The following is a 14,027-nucleotide window of genomic DNA, read 5'->3' on the forward strand; positions in this document are numbered from 1 at the left end:
TTATATTCGATTAAAATGAGCCAAAGTCAACATATGAATATCTAATTTTAAAAGAATTTTTCAATTCTCTTTTTTTAAAGGTTTATTATTCTGTGTAAATAAGAAGATAAGCGATAAAAATATTTAACAATCTATATTATATCAAGGTGATATTTACTAAAAAAAGGCAAATTTGAGATAGTGCAAAGAAAGAAAGAAAGAAAGAAACAAAGAACATTATATAATCCAAAAGATTTTTCAGCTGGCAGAATTGCTTGGACATCTATTTTACTAAATCTCAATGCTTACATAGCATTTTTTTTGCTATAGTGATAAAAATATGTAAAAATCTATATTATCTCAAAGTGATATTTACTAAAAAAAGGCAAATTTGAGATAGTACAAAGAAAGAAAGTAAGAAAGAAAGAACATTATATAATCCAAAAGATTTTTCAGCTGGCAGAATTGCTTGGACATCTATTTTACTAAATCTCAATGCTTACATAGCATTTTTTTTGCTATAGTCATAAAAATATTTAAAAATCTATATTATATCAAAGTGATATTTACTAAAAAAAAAGGCAAATTTGAGATAGTACAAAGAAAGAAAGTAAGAAAGAAAGAACATTATGTAATCCAAAAGATTTTTCAGCTGGCAGAAATGCTTGGACATCTATTTTATTAAATCTCAATATATACATAGCATTTTTTTGCTAAAATCTTAATCGGGTCTTTTTGAAAAATTGACTCGAATCGGACCTTTTAACAACACTACTAATGATATTTAATATTATCACATATATTTTAGAATATAAAATAATGAATAGTGTTAATCAACATTATCATATCATTAAATGATAATAAATTTAGACGTATAAATTATTGTATAAAATTATTAACTTATTTATGTAATATTACCTAATTTATTTAATTTCTTATACTTTTAATTTGCAATTTAATGGCTGAATTTGCTAAAAACATTTTTTTAAATTTAAGATACGAAATGACGTAAAAAAATTTTTGGAAAAATTTTATCATTGAGTAAATTCGACCCCTCCTTTATTTATTTTTTTCAAACAAAACAACACAAATTTTCGAAAAAAATATATTCCCTTTAATTTATTGACGTATAATTTTTAAAAATTATTATTTATTTATGTTTATCTTTCTATTAAACATTTTCTTTGAAAAAGTTAAAATTAAAAACATAAATAAAAAAATAATTACTAAAATAATATATATACACTGGCTTAAAATAATTTTAAAGTCATTTAAAATCCTTTTTTCTTAATTTTAAAAATCCTTAATTAGTTAGATAATTTTTGAAATTTTCTTTTTATTCGTTAAATTATTTTATTCTTGAAATGATCAAAATTATCCCAATTTTCATAGTTGCTCTGTCTATCCTCGGATTTATTTGTAAGTAGACAATTTATATGCATTTTGATAAATTAGCTTTTATTTGAATATATTCCAGTAGAATGCTAAATATTTATTTATATCGTATTGGGATATGAATTCCATGGGGGATACATAATCTCCAAATTTAAATCATTTACTGATGATAATTTTTAAATTTCAAAAAAATCTAATTTGATATGAGAAAATATTTCTGCATATATAGGGGTAACTTACACCGCAAATTTCAGATAATTTTACAGCGAACTTTTGAACTAGTCGTAAATTATAGTAATTTTTTTTATATGGATTTTTTATACAAATTATTTAACGAGAAAATTTTCTGGAGAAAATGATCTAAAATTAAATAGGATATAGATATACTCTAACTAAACATGCTAGAAAACATTTCCAGTTTTAAAACAGAATTTTAGTTTTTAAAAATCGCCTTCAGTAAATAATTTCAATATATATATATACAGTGTTGTGATAATTTAATGAAACATGTTGACGATTAAATTCAAACCTATTCATATAAAATTACAATATTTGCAAAAATAATTAAAACATTCCAAACATTCTTGAACCATCAAATTTATCTCAAGTAGATGGTTTAAGACCTGATGGTATGACAACCATACCTTGGGCCCTCGGCAAAATCACTCATATGAGATTAAACGTGTGTCTCATTATTCCCTTCACACGTAAATTTCAATTTAATAACACAGGCAGAAATTAAAAAGACAAACAAATACAAAAAATTTTAAAAATTTGATATTCACTCCAGTAGTGGCTTCTACTAACGGGCATTTTTCGCCTTCAACATTTATGTTTTTAAAAAATCTGGGTAATAAAATACGACTTTTCACAAATGAACCCAGAGAATTTCTTTTTATTCGATAAAAAATTCAAATAGAAATTTTTAGACACAATTATGATTCCTTTTTGGGGACTCAATTATAGAATTTTATTTTTAATTATATAATTATAAATTTATAATTTATAATTTTTTTTAAAATAGGTTTTATGTAAAAAAATTAAAATGATATAAGGAATAATAAAAGAAATTTCACTAATGCTTTGTCTATATTTTAATTATTTTTGCAAATATTATAATTTTATATGAATTGGTTTGAATTTAATCGTCAATAAGTTTCATTAAATCATCATAACCCTAGAAAATTATTATTAAAAAGATATAAAAATTAAAAGTCCAAAATAAAAAGTATACAAATTATCTTCCAAAAAAAATATAAAAAGTAAATAACTGAAAAAGTAGACTATTTAAGATTCAAAATCTTTGCAATTATTAGCATATTCCCAAAAAACTTAACTGACAAACTGGGATATAAGTACATGCACAAATTTTAAATTATAACAATAATTGACCTTTTATTAATTTTTATCATTTTATTCTATTCATTAAATATACATGCCGATTTGCTTTCTAAAGATTATTTTTCTTGCACATTCATTTTCAGCAGTTTTCTATAATTTTTAATTTTTTTTTATCTTCAGTTTTTTTCCCCAGTTTTTTTGACGTAGTTTTTATAATTTACGTCCATGTTCTAAGATACATAATATTATAATGTTGTAATAATTTTTGATAAATAATTAAGATTTTTTTATTGTCTACCTTAAGGTTATAAAATGAAACATTTTTTCTAAGAATATTAATGTATATACAAAATTTTTCTTTGAAAAATTATATTAAATAATTAAATAATACAAAAATTATTTTTATCGAAACATTAACATTTGTTTAATTGCTACCTAGTATAGATTGTAGCTAGCTTATATAAAATAAAAAATATTATTTTACGTTAAGTATAATATACTAAATTAAATTAAGAAAAATTTTAAATAATTACAAAAATAAATTGTAAGATTTTTACTTTAAAATTTAATAGTTTTGAATTTGGTTTAAAACAACCGAACAGCCAATAAATTTATAAAATAAAATTTATTTTAAATTCTTAAATAGATTAGTATTTTCAAATTTTTAATATCTTTAATAGGAGACCTATATCAAGATACCCCCCCCCCCCACCTTCTTTCCTTCCAGATTGATTTGTAATTTAATCGGTTATTTTAGGTCCATGTCTACATATTTTTTTATAATAAGGGTTACAAAATTTAGGAACTATCTAGTAGAAATTATTTTTTTTTAAATTTAATAAGTAGTTATATTAAAAATGATTGAGGCAAAGGAGATAATCGATATTATTAATGAAATGGGATAGGAATATATAATAAGTGTTCATGCAAACGATAAGAATCTTAAAATAATGTGGAGAGACTAACTAATATGATGCCATATGGTCGAAAGTGTCACAAAAATGTGAGAGAATAATTAACATAATTGGCATAATTGGCCAAAATATCATGATCGCCATATTTTGCGTCAATTAAAATTTGGTGAAAATGATGTAATAAATCATAAAATTACCAGTTTACACTACAAATTGTGTAATTATTTTTGTAATCGTTAGTTTGTTGAAGTAACGTATTACATATAAATGATTTTCCAAGACCCTCCTTGGTCGTTAATACTATTTTAAATATTATTTCCCTCAAGATATTTTTGTCGTCTCTGGTTAAAATTCTTTGAAGGTTTCTTTTTAAAAATGATTGAGGTTTCCTGCACAAAATTATCTATATATGTATCAGTATAAGTAAAATATCATATGTCATTATAATTAACTATTAAGACTTACGATTTTTAAAAATATAATTTTGCGACTAACACAATGATAGTTCTGTTACACAACATCGATAGAAGTAACGGAACTGAAACAGAATTGGTTTTGGAATTCTCTTATTAACTCAACATTTTATGATTGAAATTTCGATTTAATTATTAATTCGGTTAATTTGTTTTTCTTTTTCTTTTTCCAAATTCAAATTTTTTTTAAGTTGCTTTTTTTCTGTAACTTAGCTTATATTAATCCTGTAAAAAACAAAAAAAAAATTAAAATCTTCGCTGGTTATATCACTTTCCTTAACTCAAAACTAACTAACTCTAAATGGATTTAATTATTTATTTTTTTATCTTTAAGAATGTATCCATGTTTCAAGTTGAGGCTTAAATTTAAATGTTTTTAGTCAATTTAAGGATAAAATTTGGATATTGGTCGTGTTTGGAGTTCGGACAAAGTTAGGGAGATTTTAGGAAACATTATTTTTGTAATTATTAACTCAATTTCATTTTAATGTCTGCGATGGTTCAGGTTCAACTTCAACAAGCGGTGATGACAGAAAAATGTGCAAAGATGTATTGCTCGATAAATGCGGATACAGTTCACACCTTGAATCGAAAGAAAATTTGAGATACGAAAGATTGATCGAAATTATAAGTGATATTTTTAAATTTCTATTATCCTTCTGTTAAAAAAAAATTTTCTTTTTAATGGCTATCTTTTTTTAAAATATATAAATGAAATTATTATTTTTTATTTGATTCAAATAGAGAGTAATTATGAACCCAATAGACTTTTGAAGAAAAATGTAAAGCGCGTGTTAAAAAAAGTTAAAAATTATTTGGCCTCCTGTGTTGATTATAACAAAAAAACAGAAACCGAGAAAAAAAGAATGTTTGTCGAATATTTTAAAGAAAATAACTATACATTCTTAACGGCCGAGACCAATTCATCTATGCTTAATAAAGAAGAAATATGGAAGCGGATAACGAAACTAAAAGTAATTGATCATACGACAGTACCGATAAGTATCTTTTTTAAAAAAACTGCCAGGGTAAAAAAAGCCGTTGAGATTTCTTTTTCCTATCCAATTAGTGATCTTTTAAATATCGATGATTCTCAAGCTGGAAATACTACCGCGATTAACAGTATAATTGATCAATATGCTGAATGGATTAGAATTTTACATGCTATATTGGGCGGAAATGAAAGTAGAGGCCAGAATATAAAAATGATGGCAACAATTTATTTACAAGTATGTTTTTATATTTAAAAAAAACATAATTTTTTTTTCTCAAACATTAAAACACCAGGAAAAGGGGCAAGAATGGATAGCTTTTTGAACGTTTTATAATATCTATTTTATTAAGATTATTAAATAGCTTCATGATTTTATCCTTTTATAAGCAAAAGAATTGTTTTTTTGAGTAGTTTCTGGAGGCCTAGTCGGTAAGTGCATCATCTGATAACCACCTATATATTCTGGATTTGAATCCAACTAGGACCGGATTTTTTGTGAAATCAATTAGCTGGTTCTTGATAGATGGTAGGATATATAAAGCGAATATTCTTTTCTTTCTTTCTTTCTTTCTTTCTTTCTTTCTTTCTTTCTTTCTTTCTTTCTTCTCTCTCTTTCAGCAAAGTAACAAATTATATAAATTTCAAATTGCAAAACATCAACCGTCTTATATAGGGATCCCCGGCTAATAGTTGAAAAATAGAGATACAATCGTTTATAACCATTTTTATTTTTTTTACAATAGATAATTTTGATACATATCGAAAATCCCACTTACGAAGATCGCTCATTCACGATACCCTTAAAGAATGCTTCTGGAATACTTCATATAGTATATAAATTATTGTATATTTTTGATATTCCTTATATATATATAAATTTATATGAACGCTTTGCGCCTATATGAAGTAAGGATAAGAAGATATGATCATAAAAACGTATCATCAAAAATTTTTCTTACTTCATTACCAAATAAGTTGGACTTTATAGGGTCTAATTAAAAATTTAATTTCAAGATATTAAAATTACTATAAATTTTCAATATTTTTTAAACATGATAAAATTTAGATTAATTTAACATTTAAAAATTCATATTTAGTTTGGGACTAATTTTTATAAAAAAATAATTATATAATTTAAAAAGTATTTGCATTTAAAACTTTTCATGTAGATATTTTCTTAGAAAACAATTTTAAGAACTATTGAAGCATCTTATATAATAGATTTACGGTTTAAATTTCTAAAAAATAAATTTTTACTAGTTTAAAAAATTATTTGAGAATAAATTATATGCCCCGGGTCAACATATCCCCTGTCTTCCCTTATATGTAATTTGTCAAGAAAGATTACGTGTCCCATTGATACTCTACCTTTTGATGGAATGAATTCGTCAAGGACATTAATCTTAGACTAAACTTTCTATACAATTTTTACCAACACTTCCCTTCCCACATCCAAATATTTTTCGATATTTAAATCATACCAACTTTTTCTAGAAGGTTAGAGATAGTATTTTAATAATTTGTGCAAAGATAGATGATTTATTCACCGATCATTAATTCAATAAATTTTATATTTTTTTAATGGAATAGGCTAACCTTACACAACTTGTTCGAGATCTAGCCAAAGCCGGCAAAATAACTTTGCCTAAAAACACGAATATTACTATCAAAGACAGGTTATACGTTGAACTATTAAATAATTTCACAGCGAATTTCTCCAAGTCCACGGAAGATCTTAAGTAAGTAATTTTGAGTCAATTTGTATATTATCGTTATTCAATTGATTCCTATTGTTCCTAATCCTTTGAAATTATTTATACCCTCCGTAGCAAAATTTGTGAAATTTGTTTATTTTACCCCTCCCCTTAATTACCTGTTTAAAAAGATTGAAGATATTAAAATGATAATTTAAATTATGAAACAACAAAAAATTCACTGTAAATTTGTCATAGACCCGTAATCTTGGTTTGTATCTAAGGTATGATTTACAAAAAACCAAAAACTTGTTAATGCTGGGCCAGGACTCTTTGTAAAGAAAAATATATTTAAATTATATCATTTAATATTCATTTACTGCTCATATTTTTAATTTCTCGGTAAAAAAAGATGGTTTTCACAAATTACAGCTTTTAAATTATTCAAAATAACAAAAAATTTAAAAATATGGTTAAAACTGGTGGAAAATTCAAAAAAATTTATAAACCAGGCCGGACCTAAAATGTTGACCTCTACAGATTTCTGATATTTATTAAACAATTAATAAAATATTTTGGACACTTAAAAAAACAAACGGTAGCATGATTAAAGGCTAAAATTATAACTTGATTATTAATAAAAAAATAATTCTTATGGCTCTTCAACTACTCATATTGTTGTTCGGTATTTATATATGTATTTCTTCGTATCAATTTATAATTCTATGAATAACTTGACATATTAAATATAATTATTTACTTCAATATAATTCTCCCCCTCCCCACCCTTCAAAAGTTAAATAATAGGATACCCTATATGTAAAACAATATAATGATGTAAAACATATATTAAACCCAAAAATATTTTAGAGACCTCCATGATTTTTTCATATTAATGTACGCACTTAAATTGGCACCATCGTTCCTACAAGAAGCTCAAAATGTAGAAAAAAAGTTATTCAAAGGATATTCCCACTTAGATTCAGATGATAATCAAAAGAAATGTCTCAATATTATACTAGCATTTGGTGATAGAATGTTAGATTTTTTATTCCTTTTAAAGCAAAAGAACAAATTTTTAAACAAGGTAACCACTATTATTCATAGTTACTCATATGATCATTACAAACTTAATTTTTTGATTAAGCAAAATAATAGAAAGTTCTATCTGAATTTACACTTTTTCACATTTTTTTTTTGCTAGTAAAAATTATTGGATGTAAAAAAATATATTGATTTTTAAACTTTTTATAATTCAAGACTTATTTTATTTTGATCTATTTGGTTAGAGGTTAAGACTATTTTAAACGTTTGACATTATTCTCATAAATCAAGAATAAAAATTTTATCTCGCTAAAACTGTGAAATATGCTTTATCTCAAACCGGTTTCTCCCCTTACTCTGATTCAAGCTATGATTTTATAAGTTATTCATAATTTACTATTTTTATATATACAGATCGAAGCAATTAGTAAAGATTTGGCGAACAGTTATAAAAAATTGGCTCTTATTGATCAAAAAGTAAATGACAACAATATTTAAGATAGAATGATATTTTCGTATATAAATGTAATAACCGTGTATCTATGATGTTAATTATTATTTCTTCATTTTTTTTTTATAAGATAGAGAGTGGGGTGAATAAGAAAGAATAATTGGTAGAAATTGTTAGATATGTGAATTTAGAGAATACAAATAAAATAGAATAAATAAAATTAATACTAAATTCTTTATTAAATACTATATAAATTATCAATTATAAATTAACATAAAAGGAAAAAGTAACAAAAAATAAAAATTAAAGTCAACTAAAATAAAAATTTCTTCTTAATATTACTTTTTTTTTTCTCTATATTTATACTAATAAAATTCATATAATCTCGTCATATTCATATTCAAATTTTACATGAACTCTAAATATTTAACTTTATATATAAAAAAAACTATTTTCGATAACTATTCAAATTTATATAAACAACAATATAATTAAATGCAATCACAAATTATAACATTCTAATTAATACAACAGAAATTACAATAATGAGGTTACTTGTAATGACTACTAGACCAAATTTTAGTTAATATAGAAGAATTATAGGTAAAGTATATCATTGTCCATTTAGAAGGAGGTAAAATGATAACGGTATGGGCCATTAGTTACACCCAAAAAATTTTGAATATAAGTAAGTTTGTTATTTAAAAAATTGTTTTGTGGAAGTTATCTTGGAATATTTTACCAGAGATTTTTAATTAAATTCTACTTAAATAATGCCAAAATCTTTTCAAGATGAAAAATTTTTTGTTTGATTTCAATCTTAAGTTTACTTTTGAACAAAATCAGCATCTGTCTGTTAAAAAACACACACTGGTCGAATTTAAATAATAAATTTTTTTATAAATTAAGCATATAATTAATCATATTTTTTTTAAATTATAATATTAGTCCTAGCTATATTAAATAATATCACCATTGGCCAAATTAAGTTAACGTCAGGGGACTAACTCCCTTCTTCGTCAATATTTTAGTATGATTAAATTTTAGTAAACCTTTCCTTATTCTCTATCTCTCTTAGCATTTACCCACTTTTCTATCAAGTTAAATGGTATAGATAAAAATTAAAATTTATAATAGGTATATATATAAAAAAAATTATATTGATATAACAAAATTGCCTCCTCCATTACCACGATTATTTTTTATAATTATTAGATTTCATTTCGAGTGTTGAATAATACCATATATATAATATAAATATTTGCCAACTTAAATTCTAAATGTGTCTATACATTTTAAAAATCATTTTTTTTGAAGAAATTGAAACCGCTTAAATTTGATTCCTTACCACCATTCCAAGAAGTTAAATATTTTTTTTATATGCGTTTATTGTTTTAATTCATTTTGGTTTTTAAATTTGTAATGATATTAATAAAACATAATTTTAAAATAAAAGGTTTTCAAACAACTAGTAGGAAAAACCTTTATCGAGAATATTATTATAATGATGAAATCCAAAGGCACATATATAGAATTAAATTCTGGCAAAGATAAAATGTAACCCTAGAATTATTAGTTTTTAATTAATATATATTTTTATTGTTTAGAGGAATTGAATCATTTTTAAATAATCACAATTCAAGTAAATCGTTGTTTTCATAATTTAGTAATAATATTATTATTATATTATTTTAATTAAAGAAGAAATCGATAAGTAAAAACTATATGATAATTAATATTGGGATTCAGCATAATCCCGAATTGTACTAAGGTATAAAGGGAATATAATTTTACAACAGGGTATCATGAAATTGCATTTATAAAATTAAAATAATTTGAAAATAAAATATGAAAAAAAATACATTATTTTAAAATTTATTTTGTTAAAGTTGGGCATATTAATAATTTGACCTAAATTATTTATGAAATTGGAAGTAAAAAAAAAGTGATTTTTAATTTTCTTTTTAAGTTTTACAATTATTATAATAAGAAATATTTTTTTTTAACCAATAACATGTTGGAATTTGTAATTTATCTTGGGGTTTTAAAATCAAAATAGACAAGTTTATACTAAAAATTTAATTGGGACTCTATGCTACCCTGATGTAATGGAGTTTTAATAAACTCTAATAAAAATATCGGATACACTAAATTATGACATAACCTTACAAAATACACTAGAGAGTTTGTTATCGAAACGGACAATGTCCATAATATTAAGACATACATTATTGCTTGTACATGCCAGAATATATTTCTGACAAGATTATAGTTTTGAAAATTTAAAGAACGTGCTAAATAAATTATAAAAATATGAATATCTTATTTCGTCCGCTCTGTTTGCTAAATATTAGTAAATGACTAAGGGAATATTAATTATAATTTATATAATATTAATGACTATAAATGTCTTCTAAATGTAAGAATGGCCATAAATTTTATATCTACAATATTTCGTTAGGGGGAGGCTAAATATTTCCTAGCGGGGCTTATTCCATTAATATTTGATAATTTGTTATGTTTTGACATTTTTATAGGAAAGAGACAAGTGAGAATTTTTAACCACAGGAAGATTTTCTCAAAGTTTTTTTTAAACCTAATTATAATTTATATGTATAATAAAAACTTAATGTTAAAATGTTAAAAAAATCTTATGTGATTTATCATCGCACCTTTCCAATCAAAACTATGATGACCGTCTAATTATACATATAATCGACATCATTATATATATATCTAAATTTACTATCATATATTTTTTAGCAATATCGGATTAAAAATGGAAGTAGCATTTGGAATGATTACTGACTTAGGTAAACCTTAATTTAAATATAATATAACTTAAAATTGAATATGTTATTAAAAAATTAACAAAAAATGATATATTGTTTTTATTTTATTTATATTCTTTGGGTACGTTTTATAAATTTAAAAAATAAAATTTTGCCTATGAAATATTCTGCTAGAATATATTTCCCGTAAAATTATTTAAAATTTTTTAAAAATGCTAAATGATTTAAAATCGAATTAAAATCACACATTATAATCTATAAATCACATTGACGCCAAAATACAACAAAAATGAATATAAAGGTCACATGTAATTAATTCAAAAATAAATGAAACATTTATAGTTAGTAAAATAATGATTAGAGTTATATAATATCTAAAATTTTTATATTATATAAGGGCTGTTATTTGCCATTTTTTATAATATATTTTAATAGCTAAGAGTGAGATCTCGATAAAATTACCAGCCTATAAATTTCTGCTTACAAGTCGCTATTATGTAATTATTCGATGTGGAAAATCAACCCGTTAATATTATTAACAAATTTTTTTAAACATTTGTCTTAAGACTTTGAAGTCAGTTGAAAGTTTTAACGCCTCTAAAAGATTCTGAGGACGATGTGATAACTAGTAAAGATTAAATTAATGTATATCAAAATTAGGTTTCTACTAATTTTATTCATAGAAATATGAAAAGAAACTAATCTCATTATAGATTATAGTATCTCTACCTACAGCTATGGAACATGGTTCGAACCTCATGTTCTGATTGGGTTCCAACTTGAACACTTTTTTCTCATGCTAGACTCGGGTTGTAAAATCAAAGAGCTTGACGCGATAAATATAGTGAGGAGGACTTGCTTGAAGCCTATCAGACTTGCCTCGTCATTATTTATGTATCATAATTATTGGCTATGTGATTCTATTGATAATTAAATTGATGTGCCTATTTAAGGTGTTCATTATTATATTTTTTTTTACAAATTTTTTCTCCATATAAATATTTGTATCACTTTATTTTGAAATTATTTTCAAATAGGAATCCTCAAAGTAGGGATTTTTGATGATGTAAATCTAATAGGGATAGATTATTTAGTACTGCAGTTTCATAACTCGGTAAACAGATTAACATTTTCGACTTAATGATAATCCAATATTTTTAGAACTGCTTTTAAAGATATTTAAAACTTTAATAATTTTAGCAAGATTTTTCATCGTCAAGATACCATATATATAAATCCAAATCGAATTTAGATTTAAGATTATAAAATAGACCTTAATAAGTAATGCAAGATTTTAGTATAATTTTTTTATTTGTAATTTTCTTGTCATTTATTTGTAAATTAAATATGAACATCTAAGTTCTGCCAAATAAAATTTCACAATTATTATGATTGTTGTTAAACGGTAAGATATTAGCCGATTTTCAAAAACGGCCGACTCGATTATTTATCCTGAAAAATAATACGCAAGCCTGAATATTCTATTCATCGATCACGCAATTGGACATGTATTATCTAAATTTCTAGGCTTATGCAATATATATTGGTTAAAATATAGAGTTAACCGTTTTTAAAAATTGGCCGAAATCAGAATTGTAAAATATATTAATATTTCTCCTCATATTTATACATAAAAATTTGTAACCATATTAATAAAATTATATTTTAAAATTCATCATTTAGTTGGTTACCCGACTTTTTGCAATGAGGTTAAAAATTTTTTTACTGAAGAAAAAAAATACTATATTTAATAATTTAGAGTACTAGCGATGTTTATTTGACTGTGATCATTATGGATGCTTTTAACTTGGTCTACTCGGTAAAAGTAAATTGATGTCAACTTTTAATAATTAATTATCAAATTTTAAGGCCAAAAATATAACCCAAAATATGGATCATTTGAAAGTTAATATAGACTCTACTGACGTAGAACCCTTCATTAAAGTTAAATATATTTTTAAAAAAAATCTTCTCATTTAAAGTGTATAATTTTCATCATTTAAAGTATGTATGCAAGAATGATACTGTTTTTCCTATGAATATCAAGACGAAAGAGTAAAAAAAAGTTATATTTTCAAATATTTTATGGTTTTTATAATCTTATAGCTATCTTGATATAATGGCGGCAAGTGAAACTGTTGGTGACAAGTATAACTGCAAAATTAGCTCTATAAATTTGAGAAAATGTCAAACTCCACTAAAGGGTTAATCATAAAGGAAAAAGGGGAAATTAAATGTATTTTTACATTTATAATTGGGAAATTAATTATCAAAAACTTTATTATTATCAATGATCCATTTTTGAATCGCATAGAAGACTGATTATAAAAAAAATGATTTAATATAATTTATATATATGGGCGTAGTTATTTTATAATAAATTTTTACATAACAGTAGACAGATGCGTAACCAGTATTTATTAATAGGGAGGGGGGGGGGGGTCTAAAAATATTTTATGGGGGCTTCTCCCCCTAACTCCATTTGTCACTAAAAAATAATATATAATATTTATTTTTTCAGTAGTTTTCTTTAGATCACGTTTGTCAGTTGACCGAACAATTGTAAATACTAATTCTAAAATTTACCAATATTATGAGCTTTATTAGTGTCTAATCACTTAAAAACCCAGCATAAATGATAAAATATTAATAAAAAAATTTTGGCCAAGTTTATGATTAATAGCGACTAAAAGCATTATTCTGAAAATTTTATCAATATTGTTTAGTGTTCAATTGTAAAATTTATTCAATCTATTCGGTGTAGAAAGAGAAAAAAACCCCTCAAAACCTCCCAATTTTTATGATCACTCAATATATCTTATATCTTATTCTTTGTTAAAAATATTTATTTTAATTAAATTTTTACAGAGAATTTCATTATAGATTTTATTATTAAAATACTTTTAATATAAATAGCATACCTTTATCTAACCATGTATTTATTTTAATA

General features: G+C 23.7%; 1 protein-coding gene across 7 annotated transcripts; it reads left to right on the plus strand.

The window, feature by feature from the left end:
• The first annotated feature begins 1,258 nt into the window (after window positions 1–1,258).
• LOC135923207 (uncharacterized) lies at window positions 1,259–13,434 on the plus strand. 7 transcript variants are annotated; one of them, XM_065457835.1, is made up of 15 exons: window positions 1,259–1,398; window positions 4,608–4,733; window positions 4,847–5,331; window positions 5,840–5,926; window positions 6,687–6,835; window positions 7,661–7,877; window positions 8,249–8,311; window positions 9,603–9,647; window positions 9,742–9,842; window positions 9,893–9,951; window positions 11,049–11,098; window positions 12,837–12,902; window positions 12,947–13,021; window positions 13,060–13,132; window positions 13,184–13,434. In XM_065457835.1, the coding sequence occupies exons 1-10, from the start codon at window positions 1,344–1,346 to the stop codon at window positions 9,945–9,947; spliced, it is 1,383 nt and encodes a 460-aa protein (XP_065313907.1). In that variant the 5' UTR covers window positions 1,259–1,343; the 3' UTR covers window positions 9,948–9,951; window positions 11,049–11,098; window positions 12,837–12,902; window positions 12,947–13,021; window positions 13,060–13,132; window positions 13,184–13,434. The 7 variants fall into 7 exon arrangements, with proteins under 7 accessions (XP_065313907.1, XP_065313904.1, XP_065313908.1 ...); XM_065457832.1 differs by having other exon boundaries at window positions 13,083–13,132; XM_065457836.1 differs by having other exon boundaries at window positions 12,837–12,896.
• The last annotated feature ends 593 nt before the right edge of the window (window positions 13,435–14,027 follow it).

Source organism: Gordionus sp. m RMFG-2023, chromosome 2 (assembly GCF_954871325.1).
Source record: "Gordionus sp. m RMFG-2023 chromosome 2, tfGorSpeb1-WG-v2, whole genome shotgun sequence".
Classification (NCBI taxonomy): Eukaryota; Metazoa; Nematomorpha; class Gordioida; order Chordodea; family Parachordodidae; genus Gordionus; species Gordionus sp. m RMFG-2023.